At 34.7% G+C, this 20,272-nt stretch overlaps 1 protein-coding gene across 1 annotated transcript in view; it reads left to right on the forward strand.

Annotated features, from left to right (window-relative positions):
- Positions 1-20,272, forward strand: part of LOC144433954 (ras-related protein M-Ras-like) — a 45,096-nt gene that overhangs the window by 23,589 nt on the left and 1,235 nt on the right. Inside the window, exons 2-3 of the mRNA XM_078122369.1 lie at positions 19,082-19,235; positions 19,960-20,059. Of these exons, the coding sequence (XP_077978495.1) occupies positions 19,082-19,235; positions 19,960-20,059 (254 nt within the window). The remainder of the gene's footprint in view (positions 1-19,081; positions 19,236-19,959; positions 20,060-20,272) is intronic.

The following is a 20,272-nucleotide window of genomic DNA, read 5'->3' on the forward strand; positions in this document are numbered from 1 at the left end:
TTTGAGGTTCCTTCAAAGCCAGGTTTTTAATTGTCCATCACTGATAAAACTGACATTCTGATCAACAACATTTCTAGACAACTGGTGCAAAGGTAGTAATATTCTTAGGAGACATAGTCTGATAAAAAAAAACTTTTAAAAAGTCTGATAAAAAAAAAAATCTTTTAAAAAGTACATGTAAGGTCCTACAAGTTTAAAATCAATGCATCATAGTAACTCAATTCCACTGTCGTATTGCAAAGAGGGACAATAGGAGCATAGAATTTTGTTGAATCTTAATGTTTGAATATGAATCTAAAAACACCTAGAACATGATGACCCTTCATTTTGTTGTCAAGTTACACTTTTTTGTAGAATTATTAAACTAGAAATAATGAAAAATTATGTTTTAACCCCAAAACACACCTATTTTGACATAATTTCTTGTATACTTACCTTTTTGGAAAAGTATGCTGTAGATAGAGATGTCTGCAGTATAAAGTAGAAGGGAAAGTGTCTAACTTAAAATGACAAGTGTCAGGAAGTATGCTGTAGATAGAGATGTCTGCAGTATGAAGTAGAAGGGAAAGTGTCCAACTTAAAATGACAAGTGTCAGGAAGTATAGATGTCTGTAGTCTGAAGTAGAAAGGAAAGTTTCAAGAAATGACAAGCATTGAACTAATAGGGCGTGTTACAGATCTATAATTAGGTGTCTTGTACAAGTAGAAGGGAAAGTGTTTCACTTAAAATGACTAGCATCAGGAAGTATGTTGTAACAATTGTTTACTAAATGTTAGACGAACATGACGTACGTGGTCAATATGCCTGTCAAGACATACGACATATACTATTTAAGTAGCCATATGGATGAGGATGTGTGGTATTTATTGTGGATTTTTAATTTATAAAACAATTTTATCATGGCTTCCGACTTGACAAATGCATGTGAAACAACATTAAGTCTGTGTTTGTGACTCAGTACATTGCAAAAAGCTAAAACATGTGTAGAAAAGTTTGTTATATTGTACTTCAGTAACAAACATTTTTACACTTTTATTAATCTTTTTGCAGTGTATTGAGTTACAAACAAGGACTTGACATATGTTGTTTCATTTGATTTTTCAAGTAGGAAACCATGGTAAAATTGTTTTATAAATTAAAAATCCAAACTAGATACCCAATCTTCATCCATATGGCCACATCAACAATATGTACTGTATTTTTCTTGTTTTGTGTAGATATTTACTGAGTAAGTACTTAAGATTGGAAGGGATATTATCGTACGTGCATATTTAGAAATTATGCAGAAAATATTGTTCGTCATTCAGCCAAGGAAAATGTGAGTGATATAAGGGCTGAATGAAGAAAATTACATATGAATGATATGATTGAACCTTATGACGCATGAGTGCAAGTGTGACGTAGTCAGGGTATTTGCATGAGTGCTTTCAGATTGCTCTGTGACTGCACTTTCACGAGTGGAGCATGTGCTGTGAAAGTGCAGCAGAAAACGTTGTGAGTGCAAATCCCCTTGAGTGCACACACTGGCACTCACATGGCAAGGGGTTTTGTTATTACAGTGTAATAATGTATGTTTATGTGAAACAGTAAATTGTTGTAAAAATCATATGATTCCGTGCATAAGGAAATGGGTCCTCATTTGCATATAATTTGCATATATGTATTCAATAATATTTTTGGTATTGCACTGCAATCAGTGTGCCCTCTAATGATAGCCAAATTTTGTTGTTGAGTCAAAACGAGAAAAACTGGGATTTCTTATGAGGTACCACATAGTGAGAGATAGGGGAACACCAAATTTTGGTGCGTCACTAGAAATTGTGTGCGTCAGTGGAGCGTCAAATTGGCTTAGAGGGCACTCTGACTGCAATGCAAATACTAGAGTATGTGCACACACACATACCAGTGCAAGTGTTATTTTCCCTGTGCAAGCTTGATTTAAAGGAGCACAGGTTGAGTTTAGATGGTTTTTACTTTGGTTAGTAACTTTACATAAACCCATGGCTATAACTAATCAGGTAAAGTGTTTCAACTCATATACCAATTATACAACAGAAACAATGTTGTAGCCAAGTGTTGGTGATTTAGAATGAACCAGTGTGTAAATTCCATACTTTCTGTTCAAACATGTACAACATGGCTTGAGTACAAAAAGTGATAGTGATGTTTCTTGATAAATGTCAGAAGTCAGTCTGATTAAAATCTGATGTGGTGAAAGTAGCTAGATGTCATTATTTACCTCTATTTCCATTGTTTTGTTTTGAGTGATTGCCTCCTAAGGCAAATAAAGAGATAAACCTTAAAGAGGTAAATAAAGACATCTAGCTGCTTTCACCACGTCAGATTTTAAATCAGATTGGTCAGAAGTTTATTTACAAATTGATTAAAAGAGTACAAATGGTACATATGATCCAACTTGTAAGATTGGAATACAAAAAATAAGAGTCCATATTATATTTTAAAAAAAGTATATAAATACAAAATAGTGTATCTTTTAGCCCGAAAGCCATGGGCATAATGCGTAAAGTGTATCTTTTAGCCCGAAAGCCTTGGGTGTAATGCTTAGTGTATCTTTTAGCAGAAAAGCCTTGGGCATAACACCAGTGTATCTTTTAGCCCGAAAGCCTTGGGTGTAATGCTTAGTGTAACTTTTAGCCCGAAAGCCTTGGGCGTAATGCTTAGTGTATCTTTTAGCCCGAAAGCCATGGGTGTAATGCTTAGTGTATCTTTTAGCCCGAAAGCCTTGGGCATAATGCTTAGTGTAACTTTTAGCCCGAAAGCCTTGGGTGTAACGTTTAGTATTTAGCCCAATAGCCTTGGGGGTAATGTTTGAAAATGAAATTATTTGTCTTTTATTTTTACCATTTATCTTTTTGAAAACCAAATATTTGACACTTAAAAATATATATTACCAGGGTAGTGATATTGATTGTAATGTAATCAAATTCCTAGAATTTAAAAATGAAATATAACACATAAATTTCTTAAAATGACATAATTTGATATGATATTGATAATTATGGCAAATAACATGAAGCTGACCTATAATCTTGTTATTGATGGTATTATTATGACAACTCAATTTGCTGAAGTCAGGTAATGATTGTGTCCCCATGGAAACCATTCCGAGAACTAGCGGGATTAAATCAATCAAGGTTAAGTTACAAAGCAAGTATTCCCATGACTGGCAAGATGATATTGGTCAATAACTCCTGTTTGGTGATGTAATCATTAAATCTAACAACGGTTTTTAGCACAACTGAACTTGTTCAGTAGTGCTATAGGGATCGCCCGGCATCTGTCTGTCTGTGTGTGTGTGTGTGTGTGGATGTGTGTGTGTGTGTAAACAACTTAAAGTCAAAAACTGCTGAACCGATTGCCATGATATTTGGTGGGTCCATTACCTTTGGTGTCTAGTTGGGAAATTGTTCAAATCAAAATGATCACATCACAGGTGTGTGATTTGGGTCAAAAAATGTGATTTTTGGTCAAAAAACTTAAACTCAGAAACTACCGGGCAGATTGGTGTGAAATTTGGTGGGAACATTCTTAAGGAGGTATAAAGTAAGATTTGTTCATGGCATGATGATTCCATCAGTGATATGCAAATTAGGGCTAAAAATGTGTCTTTTTGGTTAAAAATCTATAATTCCAAAAGTACTGAGCAGATGGGGCTGAAATTTAATGAGAATGTATCTAGGGATGTATGGATGAAGAAATATTAAGCATACAGTGAGTCCATGAGTGATATGCAAATTAGGTGTAAAAATGTTCATTTTTGGTCAAAAACTTAATATATCTCAAAAAGTATTTGGTCACTGAGTCTGAAACTTGGTGAGATGTTTCTGAAAGTGTTATTCTGAAGATTTTCTTCAAAACATTTTGACAAAATTGGCCCTAGCGACCATGACAACGCCCTTAGCAACGACCAAATGGCAGTATATTTTGGTCAAATGACAACATCATCTGGTAGGCAAATGAGTAAACATTCAAAAAATGTATGTAAATACCTTAGCAACCATGACCACGCCCATAGCAACAGCCCAATGATCACATATATTGCAAAGATAACCGGGGATTAATAGACAATTGAATAAACATTCAAAAATATATGTAAATATGCCTAGCAACAAGACCACGCCCATAGCAACAGCCAAATAATCACGTATATTGAAAAGATAATATCAGGAATTCATACACAAGTATAAAACATACAAAAATGTATGCAAATATATCTAACAACATGACCACGCCCATAGCAACAGCCAAACGATAGCATATATCGTAAAGATAGCAACATGGTTGGATAGGCAACTGGGGGTTGCCATTCAACAAATGACCATTTATTGTTAACATGGACTACCATATGGATAAACATTTTTAGAAACTGTACAGTTGTGCTACAACGCCATTGGCGGTATTTTTATGGATTAATTTTGGATAATCAAGATGTATTGAATAATTTTTAATTACTTTAATCACCATGGCAACCGTTGGGCCTGGATTTTGTGTCCAATGCATTTATTTATTCTGCAAATTATAGCACTGTAAGTTATGTTGGGTGCTTTGTTTGAGATGACTTTGCTGGTAATTTGTAAAGTTCAGTAACTGTGTGTTCGACAGCTTTAATTCCATGTGACGCACGCTGACTAGAAACAACTCTCTCTCTCTTTGTTTTGGCTCTATTTATTGAGGTTTCACTCTTAACAACTAAGCAATATGTGGTTGAGATAAAATGTCCCCAGTCCCATAATATGATACCTAGCTGACATTTCTGGATTCACCCTTCTATGAGCTATTTAAGCCGAACTCTACTGAAAGTGTAGGAAATAGGCCTTGAGACAGTGAGTATAAACACTGAAAGTGGGATACTTGATATATTTCCCCAGACAGAGCAGACACTCACAATCAAAAGATGAGTTACATCAGCTGTGAATGTCACAATATCACACACACGCACGCATGCACGCACGCACGCACTCGCGTGCGCGATATTACTATATATTCATATAAAGCTGAAAAAACTAGGAAATTTCAGATACTGGTAACTCAGTTCCTCTTTTCCCTGCAAGCAATCCTATTTCTGTAAGACAAAGATTTGGAGCTTCCTGTCCATCAAAAAACCTTGAAGATAGATAGATTTCATTTTGTAAATTGCTGTCACGGTGACCTCTTTTTTCACTTCAAAATATAATATACTGTTGGAAATGCCAGCGTTGAATATTCAGCATGGTGTATTTTGTACATGCTCACAGGCACTCATTTATTTACCAAGTTGTTTTTCAGCTTTTTGTCATGTTTCTGGTGGCAATTAAGATGTAATCGTCATGCGCTGAAATTGTGAAAGTTAATATAAGGACAGTCAACCATTGTGAAATATTTGAAAGTATAAAACCTAGATATCTCAACCCTTTAGATAGTCACTTGCTGTTCAGACTGAAGATTGCAGGCACTTTTGAAAAAGTCTGTGTCAGAATTAGTAGAGTGTGCTAGTACTACCTTAGACATTTACAATGCTGAATCGCTGAAGCTCTTTATTTATCTCTCTCCTCAACTTGCTATATCTCAATTCTGACTTGAATGAATTCTATAAATACCTAATTTCAAACTTAAACTTTAAAGGAAAAAGACAGAATTCTGAGTGAGTAAATGGTGGTTTAATTTGCTTTTTTTTTTTTTAAAAGTTGTTATTGCAAATATGAAAAAAAAACCCACCTGTACACACATACACTGAAGAACTTAGGAAATAAAAACAAACACACATACACTGAAGAACTTAGGAAATAAAAACAAACGTATTGAAGAACTTAGGAAGTTAAAAACAAACACACGTAGACTAAAGAACTTAGGAAATTAAAAACAAGCTTTACACTGAAGAACTTAGGAAATAAAAACAAACACACAAACACTGAAGAATGTAGGAAATTAAAAACAAACACACATACATTGAAAAACTTAAGAAATACAAATAAACACACATACATTGAAGAACTTAGGAAAGGAAAGAGCCAATACAAAAAAAAAGAAAAAAAAGTGATTTCAGACATTGTATCCACATTAGGGGATGCAAGCATTCATGAATTATAATAACTATTTATAACAATGTCACATATCATAAAAGCATATAGCTAAGATCCATAGTGTTTGTGGAAAAAACATAAGAATCATTGCTTTGAAAGTTGCACATAGCTGTAACTGGAACATTTTTTAAAAACAAGACAAAATGACTTGGCTTGTAAATACTTTGTGCTCCATGGTGTATTGAATTACTTGTGGGTAAACATATTTGTGTAGCAGCATACATATAAAAGGGTGAAACATAGCCAATCAAATTGATTTATGGGTCCGCACCCAAAAATCAGTGCCCCTAATGAATCACAATTTCAACTTAATATTTTCATACTTGTAGATAAAATAGACCTCTAATTGACATGTATGTATATGTAATTATTGCGGGTACTTTAACTTTTATCAGATTATATTGTTCACACATGATCTGATTGAAAAAAATTAAATCGTGGTCACAGCTACCGCAGGTTTTTAACCAAAGTAGGAATCTCAAGCTTAGAGCATAGTCACTCCGATATCCTGATTCTGTAATCTGTATTCCCATATGGGAATTTTCCAACACATTGTAACAACATCCTTGGAAATATCATAGGTACAGACCTATTTTGTTAGCAGACATATAAAGCAATCTAACCACTCATGCGTCATCATGCCCTCCAAGGAAATCTATTTGTCGTAGGCGTCAAACCATCAATGAACATCTGCTGGAACATCAAAGCATCTACCCTTGTGAAATCAGCTATTGATACCGTCTTTACAATTCACTTCTATGCAATATGGTGTGATGGCAATTATACAGAATGCTACAGGTCACACAGGAAGAAGGATAGAGATGATTTTTTTTTTTTTTTTTTAAATGGATGGCATGTACTGAGGGAATACTTTTGCCACAATGGTTGTCAGTATTGCTAATCTCCAGGGTATAGGATGCGATTTATTTTAGACTTCCTAGTCACACAGTTGAAGTCACTGCAGTACAAAATAATTCAAAATGCATATTATACCACATGCAAACAGAGATGTATGCGTTCAAACAGAAAATTCAGGATTTACTTTGGGACATTCTATGTCACGTATAGTAGTATCTTATAATATATTTTACTTGACATGAAATAATGTAAAAAAATACATTATCTAGAGTCAAAACAACATACAGAAACAACAAAAACAAAAATAATAAATGATTATAAATATATATAAAACACTCAACTACAGTATTGAATACAAAGATAATAATGTATATATTCCAAATCTCTTTTCATTAATTCCCATAAGTGAAAATTTTTCATTAATTCAGCTATTTAGTACCAGTTGTGACAAGAAATATTATTCCTCAACAATTCCCTTAATGTAGCCAGGACAATATGCATGTGACTTAAGGGGTTTAATTGTCCTTTAATCTTTGACTCGTGGTAACAAGACCCCTTATGTTATTCTTATTTTCCCCAGTTGGAAAATATTCAAGAATAATAATATCAATTCTTATCAGTCATAGTAGTTTTAATGCTCGTTTATGCTAAGTTACGAATTTGCTGCTTCACTGCCTGGTAAGCGATAGTCACTAATTTCTCCAAATATGGAATGACGTGTGTTCAATGACATTTCAATAGAATGACAAGACAACTTTAGTTGGTTCCACCCAATAATATTTGCTAAAAACCTATTCAATATTTCAATAATACAGTTAAAATATTATATTACTGATGGAATTAATTTAAGGTTCCAGAGGGATATTATCAAATCTGTCTCTGATATTTGTGAATATGTAGACCCCCCCCCCCCCCCCCCCCCCATTAGTCAGCTGTTTAATTTCTCTGATCAGCCATGGTCTGCTAGACCCCCAATTCAGTGCCTATATAGATGAACGTAATCCTCCATGTTGAAACAACAAGTGAGTCTAAGGTTGACGAAAGCATTCCATTTGGCCGTCTGATATTTAAATAAGTAGACAGCTATGACGTCAGAACTGTGGCATTTCAATCCAAATCAATCCCATTTCTTATTGTAACCCCATTGCTTTAAAAGATACTCCATTCACTCTTTCACGATGCACAGTGAGAGACGCCGCTGAGGCTATCAAATGGAATTATTTAAAAAATTTAATTGGATGAAGAATACAATATATATTCTGATGATATACCTGGACTATGGACCCTTGCTGATAAAAATACTCATTCAACCTTTCGTTTCGATGCACAGTGAGACACTGTGGCTAAATGAAATTATTTTAAAAAATGGAATATTTTAATTTCAAATTAGATGAAAAATATGATATATTGTGATGTATATCTGTAAACAAAATACTCTTTACTGATGCACAGTGAGACATCAAGACTATTAAATGGAATTTGAAAAAAACGATATTTTGCCATTTAGAATTAAATGAAATGAACAAGATACTCCTCGCAATATACCATTCTGTTTACCCTCGCTGAAAATACTCATTCAACCTTTCCTGATGTATAATGAGATGCTGAGGTTATTATTAAATGGATAATTTTTTAGAACAATTTTGTTAATTAAATGCAAAATTAGAGGAAAAGTATACTATTCTAGTGATATACCTGCACTTCACTTTACTTGTGTGTATCAGTTTGCATCATGTTCACCTTTGCCAGTCAAGAAAAAAAAATAAAATTACATGACTGAAAATAATAAAAAGTGTATCAATTTAATCACAAGTGAATGAGAAAATGTATTTTAAAAGTCAATTGAGACTGAGTGAAAAGAGAGAGAAGGATAAAATGTTAAGTGTAATGGCAAGGTGGGAGTACTGTATGAGTTGTGGTGATAGAAGTGAGAATAAAGCCATACAACATACAGGTTATACAAATACTGCAATATGACCTGAGGAGCTTGTACACAATTAGTGTTATCACACAGTCTGAAATGACACGGCTGGTATGTTTTAATGAGTTGAGTGCCTTGGGCTACCTTCACTAATGTGTGGATAAGAACTCACAATGAAATATAAGGCATGCACAGTAAACTGAATGAAAAGTGTATAATTAGCATCATTATATATCACATACCAAGTGACATTCACAGGTCACCTAAATGAACGTCACCAGGAGGTGAATCTATGATTGACATTTACTATCAATCAACCAGCAAGCAAATCAGTAATTTACCTTTGACTCACATTTGCATGTCTCCAAAAAAGTGTAGCCTTTCCTCTACTTCTGAAATCTAAGTCTAAATCTCGTCTCTTCTCGTCTCTTCTCTTCTCGTCTCGTCTCTTCTCTTCTCTTCTCTTCTCTTCTCTTCTCTTCTCTTCTCTTCTCTTCTCTTCTCTTCTCTTCTCTTCTCTCCTCTCCTCTCCTCTCCTCTCCTAGCTCTCCTCCTCTCCTTTCCTCTTCCCTTCTTTTCTACCCTCTCTTCTACCCTCAATTGACTTTCCCTCTTCTCATTTCCACCTGTTCCCAAATATACTTGTTATCTTCTCCTTGTATCTAATGTTTCTTTTGTTCTTCTTTCCTAATGATATCTCACCTCAACTCATCTCATAACATCTGTAACATGAATGTATCTTATCGTCTTGTCAGTATCCTAGCTGGCTCAGCTTGCATTCATCTGTCTTTATCTTTACCAAATCTCTGACGTTCTCGTTCATCTTCTCCATTTCCATTAATTTCATCATGATCAGATTGTTCTCCCTACATAGCCATCTATTCTACTAGTGAAATCTCAGCTGTTATAATAGTCACAACTTAGCCTTTAAAAAGCACTATACATCTATGATCTATAGAAATACTGTCATGATATCCATCAATTGTATAGAATACCTGGAGGAGGATCAGTAGAACTAAGAAGGAAGGAGTTGTGTGATAAAACCAGATTTATGGGTACATTATAATATATATAATACCTAGTTTAAAGTTGTAAATCTTCTTGAAAAGGCATCATTATAGCTTTCACACCTCCATTGACAATATTGTTGACAACCCATTAACAGTGAAATGTGAAGGTTCATATATTATTTATGAAGGCTGTAAGAGTATGATGTGACTGACTCTGAGAGGTAATCAGTATGCAGCCACACAGTGCATATTGTGTTACTGTGGTAACAGACAGGTAAAACTTCATTTTGTGCAGCCAATACTAGAAACTCTGATGCAGAATGTCGCACAAAATAACTTGAAGTTGTTAGTCTGTTTACTCTTCCTACAGATTTGTGAACTCGCTAATTGTTTTTGACAAAGTTTCTTCCTTGAAGTGTAGATCAACAAGATTCAGATGGATTATAGGAATCATGACATTTCTATTTATTTATTTATTTATTTGTCTGTCTGTCTGTCTGTCTGTCTGTCTGTCTGTCTGTCTGTCTGTCTGTCTGTCTGTCTGTCTGTCTGTCTGTCTGTCTGTCTGTCTGTCTGTCTGTCTGTCTGTCGGTCGGTCGGTCGGTCGGTCGGTCGGTCTGTCTGTCTGTCTGTCTGTCTCTGTCTGTCTGTCTGTCTGTCTGTCTGTCTGTCTGTCTGTCTGTCTGTCTGTCTGTCTGTCTGTCTGTCTCTATTTCAGTCTGTCTATGGATGAGGTATGTCTGTCTGTCTGTCTGCCTCAGTGTATGTCTGTCTATCTGTGTGTTTCTGTCTGTCTGTCTGTCTGTCTGTCTGTCTGTCTGTCTGTCTGTCTGTCTGTTTGGCTCACAGTCTCTTTCATCTTTGTGTATATGTTAGTCTGCATGGTCAAAGTCCCTCAATCAGCCCACATTCCTGTGCTCCCTCCTACAGCGTTCATATAAACATGATGTTGTTGTTGCGTCCCCACATGATTTAGTTTAAACGGACTGGTGGTGGAGTCCTGGTTGGACATTGGACATCGTCAAAAACAGCTGTACCAAAGGAATATTTAATGAGCGGTGAAGACAGCCTGTTATTACTAGTGACATGCGCTTTTAGTGCTTCGCTCACTATGGGGTTGAACCATGATTAACAGGGCCTTGACTATACTGTGAGTCGTAGCATGGAAGTATACATCCATGGTTGTTACAGCGATACTGTATAGGAACTAGACTATGTATGTGTATATAGGTACACACATAGTGTACACACATAATATATGCCATTAGCAAAATGAAACATTAGTGAATATGTTGGCCAATTCACTGAACATCTGCCATAATAAGCCTAATTCACCTCTATTTCCGAAAAGACATGTGTAACACATTTTAGTTAGATTTTACTTTTAATGAATTTATAACACTTTAAGATATTTTGGATTTGTAAAACCCTCCAGGTATCAAGTGATTTTAGGAAATTGAAAAATGACTATAAAAGAAAGTCGATGTAGAGAAAGTTATTTTTGTAGGTTTTCCAAGAAACATGTATGTGTCACTATGGCAACAAGTGTACATATCCGTAGGGTGGATGTCCATTTCATGTCTGTAATGGATATATGTACAAAAGTTGTATATATATTTCGATCGAAATTCTTGTCTCTTTTCCGCTGTCAGGAAATGTCACATTATTGATGAAATGATCATTGACATATCACTCTCTCCTAGCTACACTTATACCTGTAGCATTTCCAAAGACTCTTCTTCATAGGTTAAATTGTACATCTATAGTAGAGCTGTCTCTTGCTGTGACACTGTTGAAAAGAGTGCATTCATGTACCGAGGTAGTCTTGTAGTACTTTTGTGTCTTGCCATGGCATACAGTACGGGCAGGGCAGTTCAAAATAATTCTGCAGCTTTGATATAGCTTAGAGTTTAGATTCAACACAGTTTTCACTTTGGCAGAAATAAACAACAAAATGGATTGGTGATGTATATCTGTTGCAGAAAACAAATTATGTTTATATTATGCACTCTAATAAAACTACATTACTTTTGCAATAAATTATTTGCACATATAGTATATTAAAGCAATCAGATTTGAATTATTTGAACACTGTGTTTATAATATGTGGCATTTCTCTGTAGAGATGACAGTTAAAAAATATATTTTCATAGTTCCAAGAATTGCGCAGTGATATTTAAAGTCATTTTGAAACTTCAAATTTTAAACAATTTTGAAATTTCGATCTGCTTACTAGTAGTATTATATTGCTCATGCAATGATGTTGATTACGTAGTATCTCCAAATTTGGATATATAGCAATATTAGCTACCAAAAATGTGAAAATTGACAGAAAACCCCAACATAGTGATGTTGAATCCTAATAGGAGTTTGGAATATCCAATACCTTTTAACATTAAGTTCTACATATTATCTCTGCTGTCAAGATAACAGATCAGCGCTTTGGGGACTTCAGATAATAACAATTCATCTATTTCTTAGTTCAGGACTTTTTTATTATGTGGTACCTAGACAAAGTATATATTGAATTGCGGATGATTACTTGTATAAAGGCAGATTTATGGTGCAGGTACAATGTACAGTAAATTGCTAATAGTACTTGTAGACTTAATAGTATGTCAGATCTTAACTACATCTCATCAATTACCAATGTCTTGCTCTATTTACTTGTCAATTACACCAGTGAATAATATATGGCTGACAAAATATTGGAATCACTATGAACAGATAATGTTTAGGTTTATAGGACATTATTATATTTCCTGTCATGTTTTATAACTTAGTATGTGGCTACGGCATATACTAGCTATCAACCCAAGGGCGCGCTGCATCCACTATTTATTTATTTCATATTCAAAAACGTGAGAATCATGTTTATGAACAGTTGAAGAAAATCAGAAGAAAAAAATATCTTTGATCAGCGAGTTCAAACGTTCCTGAAAACTCCATGAAGGTCCTAGAATTTCAAAGGATTCCTGGAAAGTTCGAATTCTGGTAAAATACAATTGAGTCCTTGAAATTCCTGCGAGATTCTAGGATGGTCTTGGAAACTCCAGGAAGGTCCTAGAATTTCAAAATATTCCTGGAAAGTTCTGTTAAAATGAAATGCAATTGACTCCTGGAAACTCCTAAGAGATTACAAAATTTCAATATCATATCAAAATTATTTTTGGTGAAGTAACTGAACAGACATCATTTGTAGTACAGATACTATAGATGTCTAGATTTGTAATATGCCATGATGGTATATCTACTACATCTCTCATACAATCTCTCTCTCCATGTATAATCAAATGGATAAATTCTACCCAAAATCTAGCTAAATCTCCTGCTGGGGAAAGGATGAACAGCGCATGTTAGTAGTAATCCATCACAAACTGACAGGTGGTTGGAATTGGTTACTTCATTCAGTTTATGACAAACTCAACCTCATAGTCTTAAAATGAGTCACGTGAGAACGCGTTGACGTCATCACATTCATATAAGCACTCCAATAACATTGAACTACCAGTCAGTGGTAAGAACAGAATATCACTCTAGAGAAAGCCATTTGACTATACGGTGGAGAGAGATCATAGAAAACTATCACAAGTACAGTTACTAGACTACGGGTTCTGCAAACATTACAGATCTCATTTTACATTGTTTTAGATATCCAGTCTAATCAAAACCACATATGAAACAAGTGAATATAGCGAGCTTCCCTAGAGACACTAAGAATAAATTACACAGGTACTTCAACATGCTCACATTAGTAGAGGTATTACTGACACCTGGGTCCAGTATTATATCTTTGTGAATAATCATTGTAATAACAATGTGTTACAGATACTTATCAGTGTCCTAGCAACCAAACTGACGCATCCAGGGTTGTCATACTAGATACCATAATGACGATCAGTTTCAAACAAGTGACATATATAACATGAGCCAACTGTGCATTAGATTAGTTTGTGTTATAACAAGTATCAGTCCAATTGCAGTATTGTGCCCAAAAGAACAATTCAGGAAACCAGGTCTTGGATTGAGTTTGGCAATGACGCAAGATATATTAACACAACTGTTCCAATAAAAACGCTTTGTAAATAATAAAAAAACTAAGAGACTCCCCCCCCCCTCCCCCCCCCCCATTTGAATACTTAAGTTACAAATAAATTCAAATATTCTGTATTATAATATTGATAGTTTTATGCATTGAAATTGAAATGAAATATCCATTTAGCATTGATAGGTTTGCATTTACTATGTATTTTTGTCCAGCTTGGTGTCGATAATAATTATTTGGGTGCATCTAAAACTTGTGTCATCAGCTTGAAGTGTTTATTTGGGTTGCGTGAATACAATAAAGTCTTTTTTGTATACAATTTGCAAATGTGAACAATAGCTGTACGCGACAGACTTAAACAAGAAAGTCCGGCTGCAGGGTTAATCAAGCGATTCACTACAGTTCAGCAGAGTGATTCAAAATAATACACAGAGATGAAAAGGATATTTGTGATAACAGTGAATTCATTTTTATCATAAACCAGATATTTCATACTTCAGGCATAATACGTACCAAGGCCAAAAATAAGAATTGTTTCTGGTCAGGACATTTTGTCTAAAGAGGTGCGACGGCGCAATTTTTTTTCTTTTTTTGAAATTTATTCTTAGAAACAAATCTGTCACTCAATCTACTATTTATGGCAGTTACTGTTATTTTTATTTAGTTCTTCAGAGCAAGTGTGTGTGCTAATGTTCATGATTGGCTCTGCAGTTGTCTTCACTGAATTAGGGAGGGTTATTTTTGTGTTTCCCCTTGGACCTGCAGACTGCAAGGGCTGCAAGAAAGAAGACCAATGCAAGAGTATTTAAGTGATGCGTGCATTGACCAGAAACAATTTTTTTGGCCTAATAATGCACAACTTATCTATAAAGCTGTACCAGCTGCAACTTGAACAATTTTTGAAACTCTATTGTTAGATGTAATGACTTACTTGAAATATTGTACACCATAAGATGTATTGAATCCCCTGTATTGATTGAAGCCCTGTGGGTAAACACATTTGTGTAGTGGTGCAGTCCCCTGTGGGTAAACACATTTGTGTAGTGGTGCAGTCCCCTGTGGGTAAACACATTTGTGTAGTGGTGCAGTCCCCTGTGGGTAAACACATTTGTGTAGTGGTGCAGTCCCCTGTGGGTAAACACATTTGTGTAGCGGTGCAGTCCCCTGTGGGTAAACACATTTGTGTAACGGTGCAGTCCCCTGTGGGTAAACACATTTGTGTAGTGGTGCAGTCCCCTGTGGGTAAACACATTTGTGTAGCGGTGCAGTCCCCTGTGGGTAAACACATTTGTGTAGCGGTGCAGTCCCCAGTGGGTAAACACATTTGTGTAACGGTGCAGTCCCCAGTGGGTAAACACATTTGTGTAGCGGTGCAGTCCCCAGTGGGTAAACACATTTGTGTAGCGGTGCAGTCCCCTGTGGGTAAACACATTTGTGTAGTGGCGCAGTCCCCTGTGGGTAAACACATTTGTGTAGCGGTGCAGTCCCCAGTGGGTAAACACATTTGTGTAGCGGCACAGTACACATGATATGGTGTTACCGTGTAATAAATCCAATCAAATTTAATTTTGAGTCCGCACCCAAAAATCAGCACCCTCAATGAATCGAAATGTCAAATTATAACTGTACTACTTACAGATAAAATAGACATCTATAGATAAATCTAATCATTGGTATTTTTAAGAATTTTCAGTGAACATATCGCTGGTTGACCGATCAAAAAAAAAAGAGAGGAAAACTCCTATTACAGCTAGTACAGGGTTTAATAACCCACAATGTGTTGTAGTGTGTGAGAGTTTTTAAGGTACAGGTGTATAGATTACATCTCAAATAGTAGTTTGGGTGATGGTGATTAATGATGACATTAGGTCATTCCCTGCGGTTCTGTCCCTGTGGACAACAGTTGGGTTCTCTTCCATCAGTGTTTAGGTATCAGTAACACTTTACAATATTAAATTTGTTTTAGAATTGCTAATTAGGGGATATATTACAATGATATGGAAATACCAGTACAGAAAAGTATACAGCAGTAGAGTTGATACTGATTCTTGGATTTTTTTAAAGGATGGAGTGTATAAATTGTCGGGAGATTTGTTGATTGAGGAGATTGAAATTGTGTGGAAACAATGTTACCTTAAAGTATAGCATAGAATGGATACTAGTATAAATATACTTAATATTTCTTTATCCATTGAATTTTTTGTATTGGGGTAAGGAAGTAATTTGTTTCCAAATTGCTGATTGAGAAAATTGAAAGTGATTTGTAATGATTTTAGAATGGATTGAACGAATACTTTTCACAATGTACCAGTGATTACTAATACACTGCACTGGTGTGTGTGTGCATATACTAGTGGTATTTGCACTTTAATGCAAGACAAAATATAGCGTACGTGTACATGCAAATGATATGCAAATGAGCACACAGTCATTCCACCTACACGAATCATGTGATCACAATTTGATTTTTCTGAAGTTTGCTGTTTCATGGATAGACATTTATTTTTTGTAATAATAACTGAACCCCGGTGCATGAGTGCCTGGGAGATACTCTGGTATTGACAGGGTACACTCGTGCTTGCAATGTTTCCGTAGCCACATTGCCTGAAATATGGTCACAGAAAACATTGCAAGCACATGCCACACTTTGCACTCACGTTTCAAGGGGATCAATTGTCAAATTCTTTTTATCGAATGAAATTAAGGCTAGGCTGTGAAATTCAAGTACAATCAGTAATTTAACTTGAAATTATCTCTCTTTCAATAGTGTTCAAACTATAATCATAATTCATATGAAAGAAATTCAGTTTGTGATTTCAATTTTTCTGTGAATATATTGAAAATAATTATTATATTCCAATCAATAGTTTTCACTGTGAGATCTCAGATTCTGTGGGTTTTTTTATATCTTCAGCTGTGAAGCTTAGAAGTATGACATGTTAGTATCTTATTTCTACGCAGTCTTTAAAACATTGGACTCTAAAAATAAAACGCATTAATTCATCGTGAAAAGATAGTCTGAAAGGAAAGTATTGTATATTTTGAAGATCGTTATACCTGTGTAGATAATGGTTAATCGTTTCTTGGTATTTTATTTTTGTGAACTAGTTAATGACGCAGTTTGACAGACACTAGTCTATAAGTCTAGTTCTACAGCATTGATTGTTACAATTTTACTGGATATTATATTTCACAAAGTAGTTAAATGACGCAATTTGACAGACTTGAGAATTTCTATCTAGTCCATAAGTCTAGTCATATATACATGATTATGTAATCGATCGTTACCAGGTATTGTATTTTCACAAAGTAGGTAAGCGAGGTAATTTGACAAACCCAGTCTATATAATGTCTAGGTATACCTGTGTAATTACAGCGTCAATTGTTACCAGGTATTCTATTTCACAGTCTGACGTAATCTGACTGATAACACAGGTGAAATAAGATACTAGTTTATTGATGGCCGCGATTAATTTCTGTGTCGTATTTCAAATAAAATCATGAAACTTACATCTCGAGATGTTCATGAAATATTTAAATATATGCATTTACAATTGATAGTGATTAATTTCCTCTGGTTATCAATTTCAGTGCAAATGAGATAAATTGTTACGTATATCTCAGTCATTAAAAATGTGAATATGCATTATTTTACAATTGACAGTGACTTAATTTCTCCGTTATCAATTTCAATGCAAATGAGATAAATTGTTACGTACATTTCAGTCATTAAAAATGTAGTAAATATAATATTACAAGTTTAGGGATACTGATTTCTTCTGTGATCAATTTCAATGCAAATGAAGTCGTTTGTTTCGTTACTGCTCTTTAAACCGTAACCGTCTGACTCTGAGTGGCTATTTATTTATTCTACTTAAACTAGGGCTTGTAAAGTAGTCAGGAAATTAAAAATTACATGTTGAAAATTGGGTATTGAATTAAAGCGATAGTACAATTTAGATTCTTTATAGCTTGGTATTGTCAAACTGTCGTGCTGTTAATAATTGGTTGGTTATTGATTCATACCTGGTATGGAAGTGGTTCTAGAAAAGTAGTGCCACATTTCCAGAACGTGTTTTCAAAAATTTGGTCAGTGAGACCTTTTAAGTTGATGCCTATTGGCTGTCTTCTAAAATTAAATACTTGGTCAATTTTGGTACAGATAAAATGGAAAAGCTGACACTGGCAGATAGTACTGACTAGTCTTGTTAAATTGCAAATGGGAATAATGGAGAATGGAAAGTGTAGTTGGCCAGCAAATACTAGATTTTGATATTATGCAAGATTTTGAAAACATGATGTACATTCATATTCTTTTAGATATATATTCGTGCAGTGATGAAAAATTCAAAATTAGAATTTGTTGTTCCTTTCATTTCATGTTTTTTTTCTTGAATATGCTTTTATAAGTACCTGAAAGCAATGGGGGAACTTTGATTTTATTAATTTTTGACACTGCCACTGGTTTTAAGTGGTATATCTATGATGACAGATTTTTGGAACATGTGGGTGATGATTGATACAATGAATGTGTAATAAAACAATTTAGTTGTAGTTGTCGTCATTGTTGTCATGTATTGCTACAATATTTCAACATTTGCCACCAGAATGCAATACCTACTTTCATACAAAGAATGCAACAATTGAATACATGAGTATATGTCGTGACAATTACTGCAAGTAATCCAACAAAACAATTGGAAGACATATTGGGAAAATTGGCTTTCGTAAAAAAGAAGTTGACTTAGTCCGTCCTTGAGTCTGTGTTTGTACTTTCCTTATTTTACCAATATTTGGAGACCACAGAGAAGGTCTTGTGCAAACAATAACATGAACAAATTAGAATGGATGAAATGAACCAAGTGAAAATATGCTGAAATAGAAAACACTAAAATAACAATAAAGTGATAGACCAAAAGGAGAAAACACTTAAATACCACCACTGAGTAAAACTAGCAAGACAAAAGTCGGTACTCAAATCTATAACATTTATCTAATGTTAAAATTATGATTTATATTCTTATGACCAATTTATTTCAGTTGTGACCACATCATGACAATGAGAATTCTAATAACAACAGTATAGTAAACAAAGTTATTGTATTACAATTATCTAAAAGTCAATATTTTGATGGTTTGTGTTTTTCTCTTTTTCATTTATTTCAGTTCTGGACACAGCAGGACAAGAAGAGTTCAGTGCTATGAGAGAGCAATACATGAGAACTGGTGATGGATTTCTTATTGTCTATTCAGTCACTGATTCAGCCAGCTTTGATAATGTCAAATCATTCCATACTCAAATACTACGAGTCAAGGACAGGTTAGTCAATTGGCAATGAAAAACTTACAGCTTAGTTTACCAAAACTTAAAGTAATATCCGAAAATGGTGCCCTTCTAGGACTGTTTTCAAGTTTTAATTCATTGTTCAACTGGAGGCGGAAATTATGATGAACAGCGCCCTCAACGGTCAGTCTAACAATCTACTTGAAATCTATTGAGATAACATGTAATAGCAATGAATACATTAGGTGGAAGGTAGTTATACAAGGTCTGCAAGCAAAATTAGCATAAAGTTTTCACCAGCAGGTAGAATGTTGTATTCTTGTGAAGTTCATACTCCATTTATTATGTCAAAGTATTCATGAAATGAAACTGTAATTCCTCAGTTACAACAATTAAATACATGTAGTTATTTTGAAGAGATTGAGTGTCTTCAGGTATTTAATCTTGCAACCCCATCTACAGTGACATCATCACAGAAGGTAGACAGATGTACATAACTGACAAGTACTTTTACACCTGAATTTACATATACATGAAGCTAACCTTTTCACACCTCTGGTACTCATCACCTCCAGTAAATTTGGATCATTCTGTCAGATCCAGTTAGACACTGAAGAAGGACAAGTGATTTGTTTGAAATTTGTCTGTTTCTCAATCAAAAGTGGAAGAAGAGATTTAATTTGCAGGCAGTGCATACAAAAATAATGTAATTATTTATCCATGCACTGAAACTGAAAATTTTACCTTTTATCCATTGCAGAGAGTCATATCCCATGATTCTAGTGGCCAACAAGATAGACCTTGTACATCACCGGAAGATTACTGATGAGCAAGGGAAAGAACTGGCAAACCAGCTTAAGGTAAATGAACATAAAATCAGATTTGAAATATACAGTGTTGCTGTGAAATATTAAGCTACTCCATACATCTATCTGTTCATTACACTTTCTCTGATATGAATGCATGACTGTCTGCCAGTGTTTGTCATGTCAATTGTCATGCAAATGGATGGACTTTGATAACAGTAAAAGTTCCTTTAAAAAAGAATTCTGTCATGAAAGAATTTTAAAAAA

Source organism: Glandiceps talaboti, chromosome 4 (assembly GCF_964340395.1).
Source record: "Glandiceps talaboti chromosome 4, keGlaTala1.1, whole genome shotgun sequence".
Classification (NCBI taxonomy): Eukaryota; Metazoa; Hemichordata; class Enteropneusta; family Spengelidae; genus Glandiceps; species Glandiceps talaboti.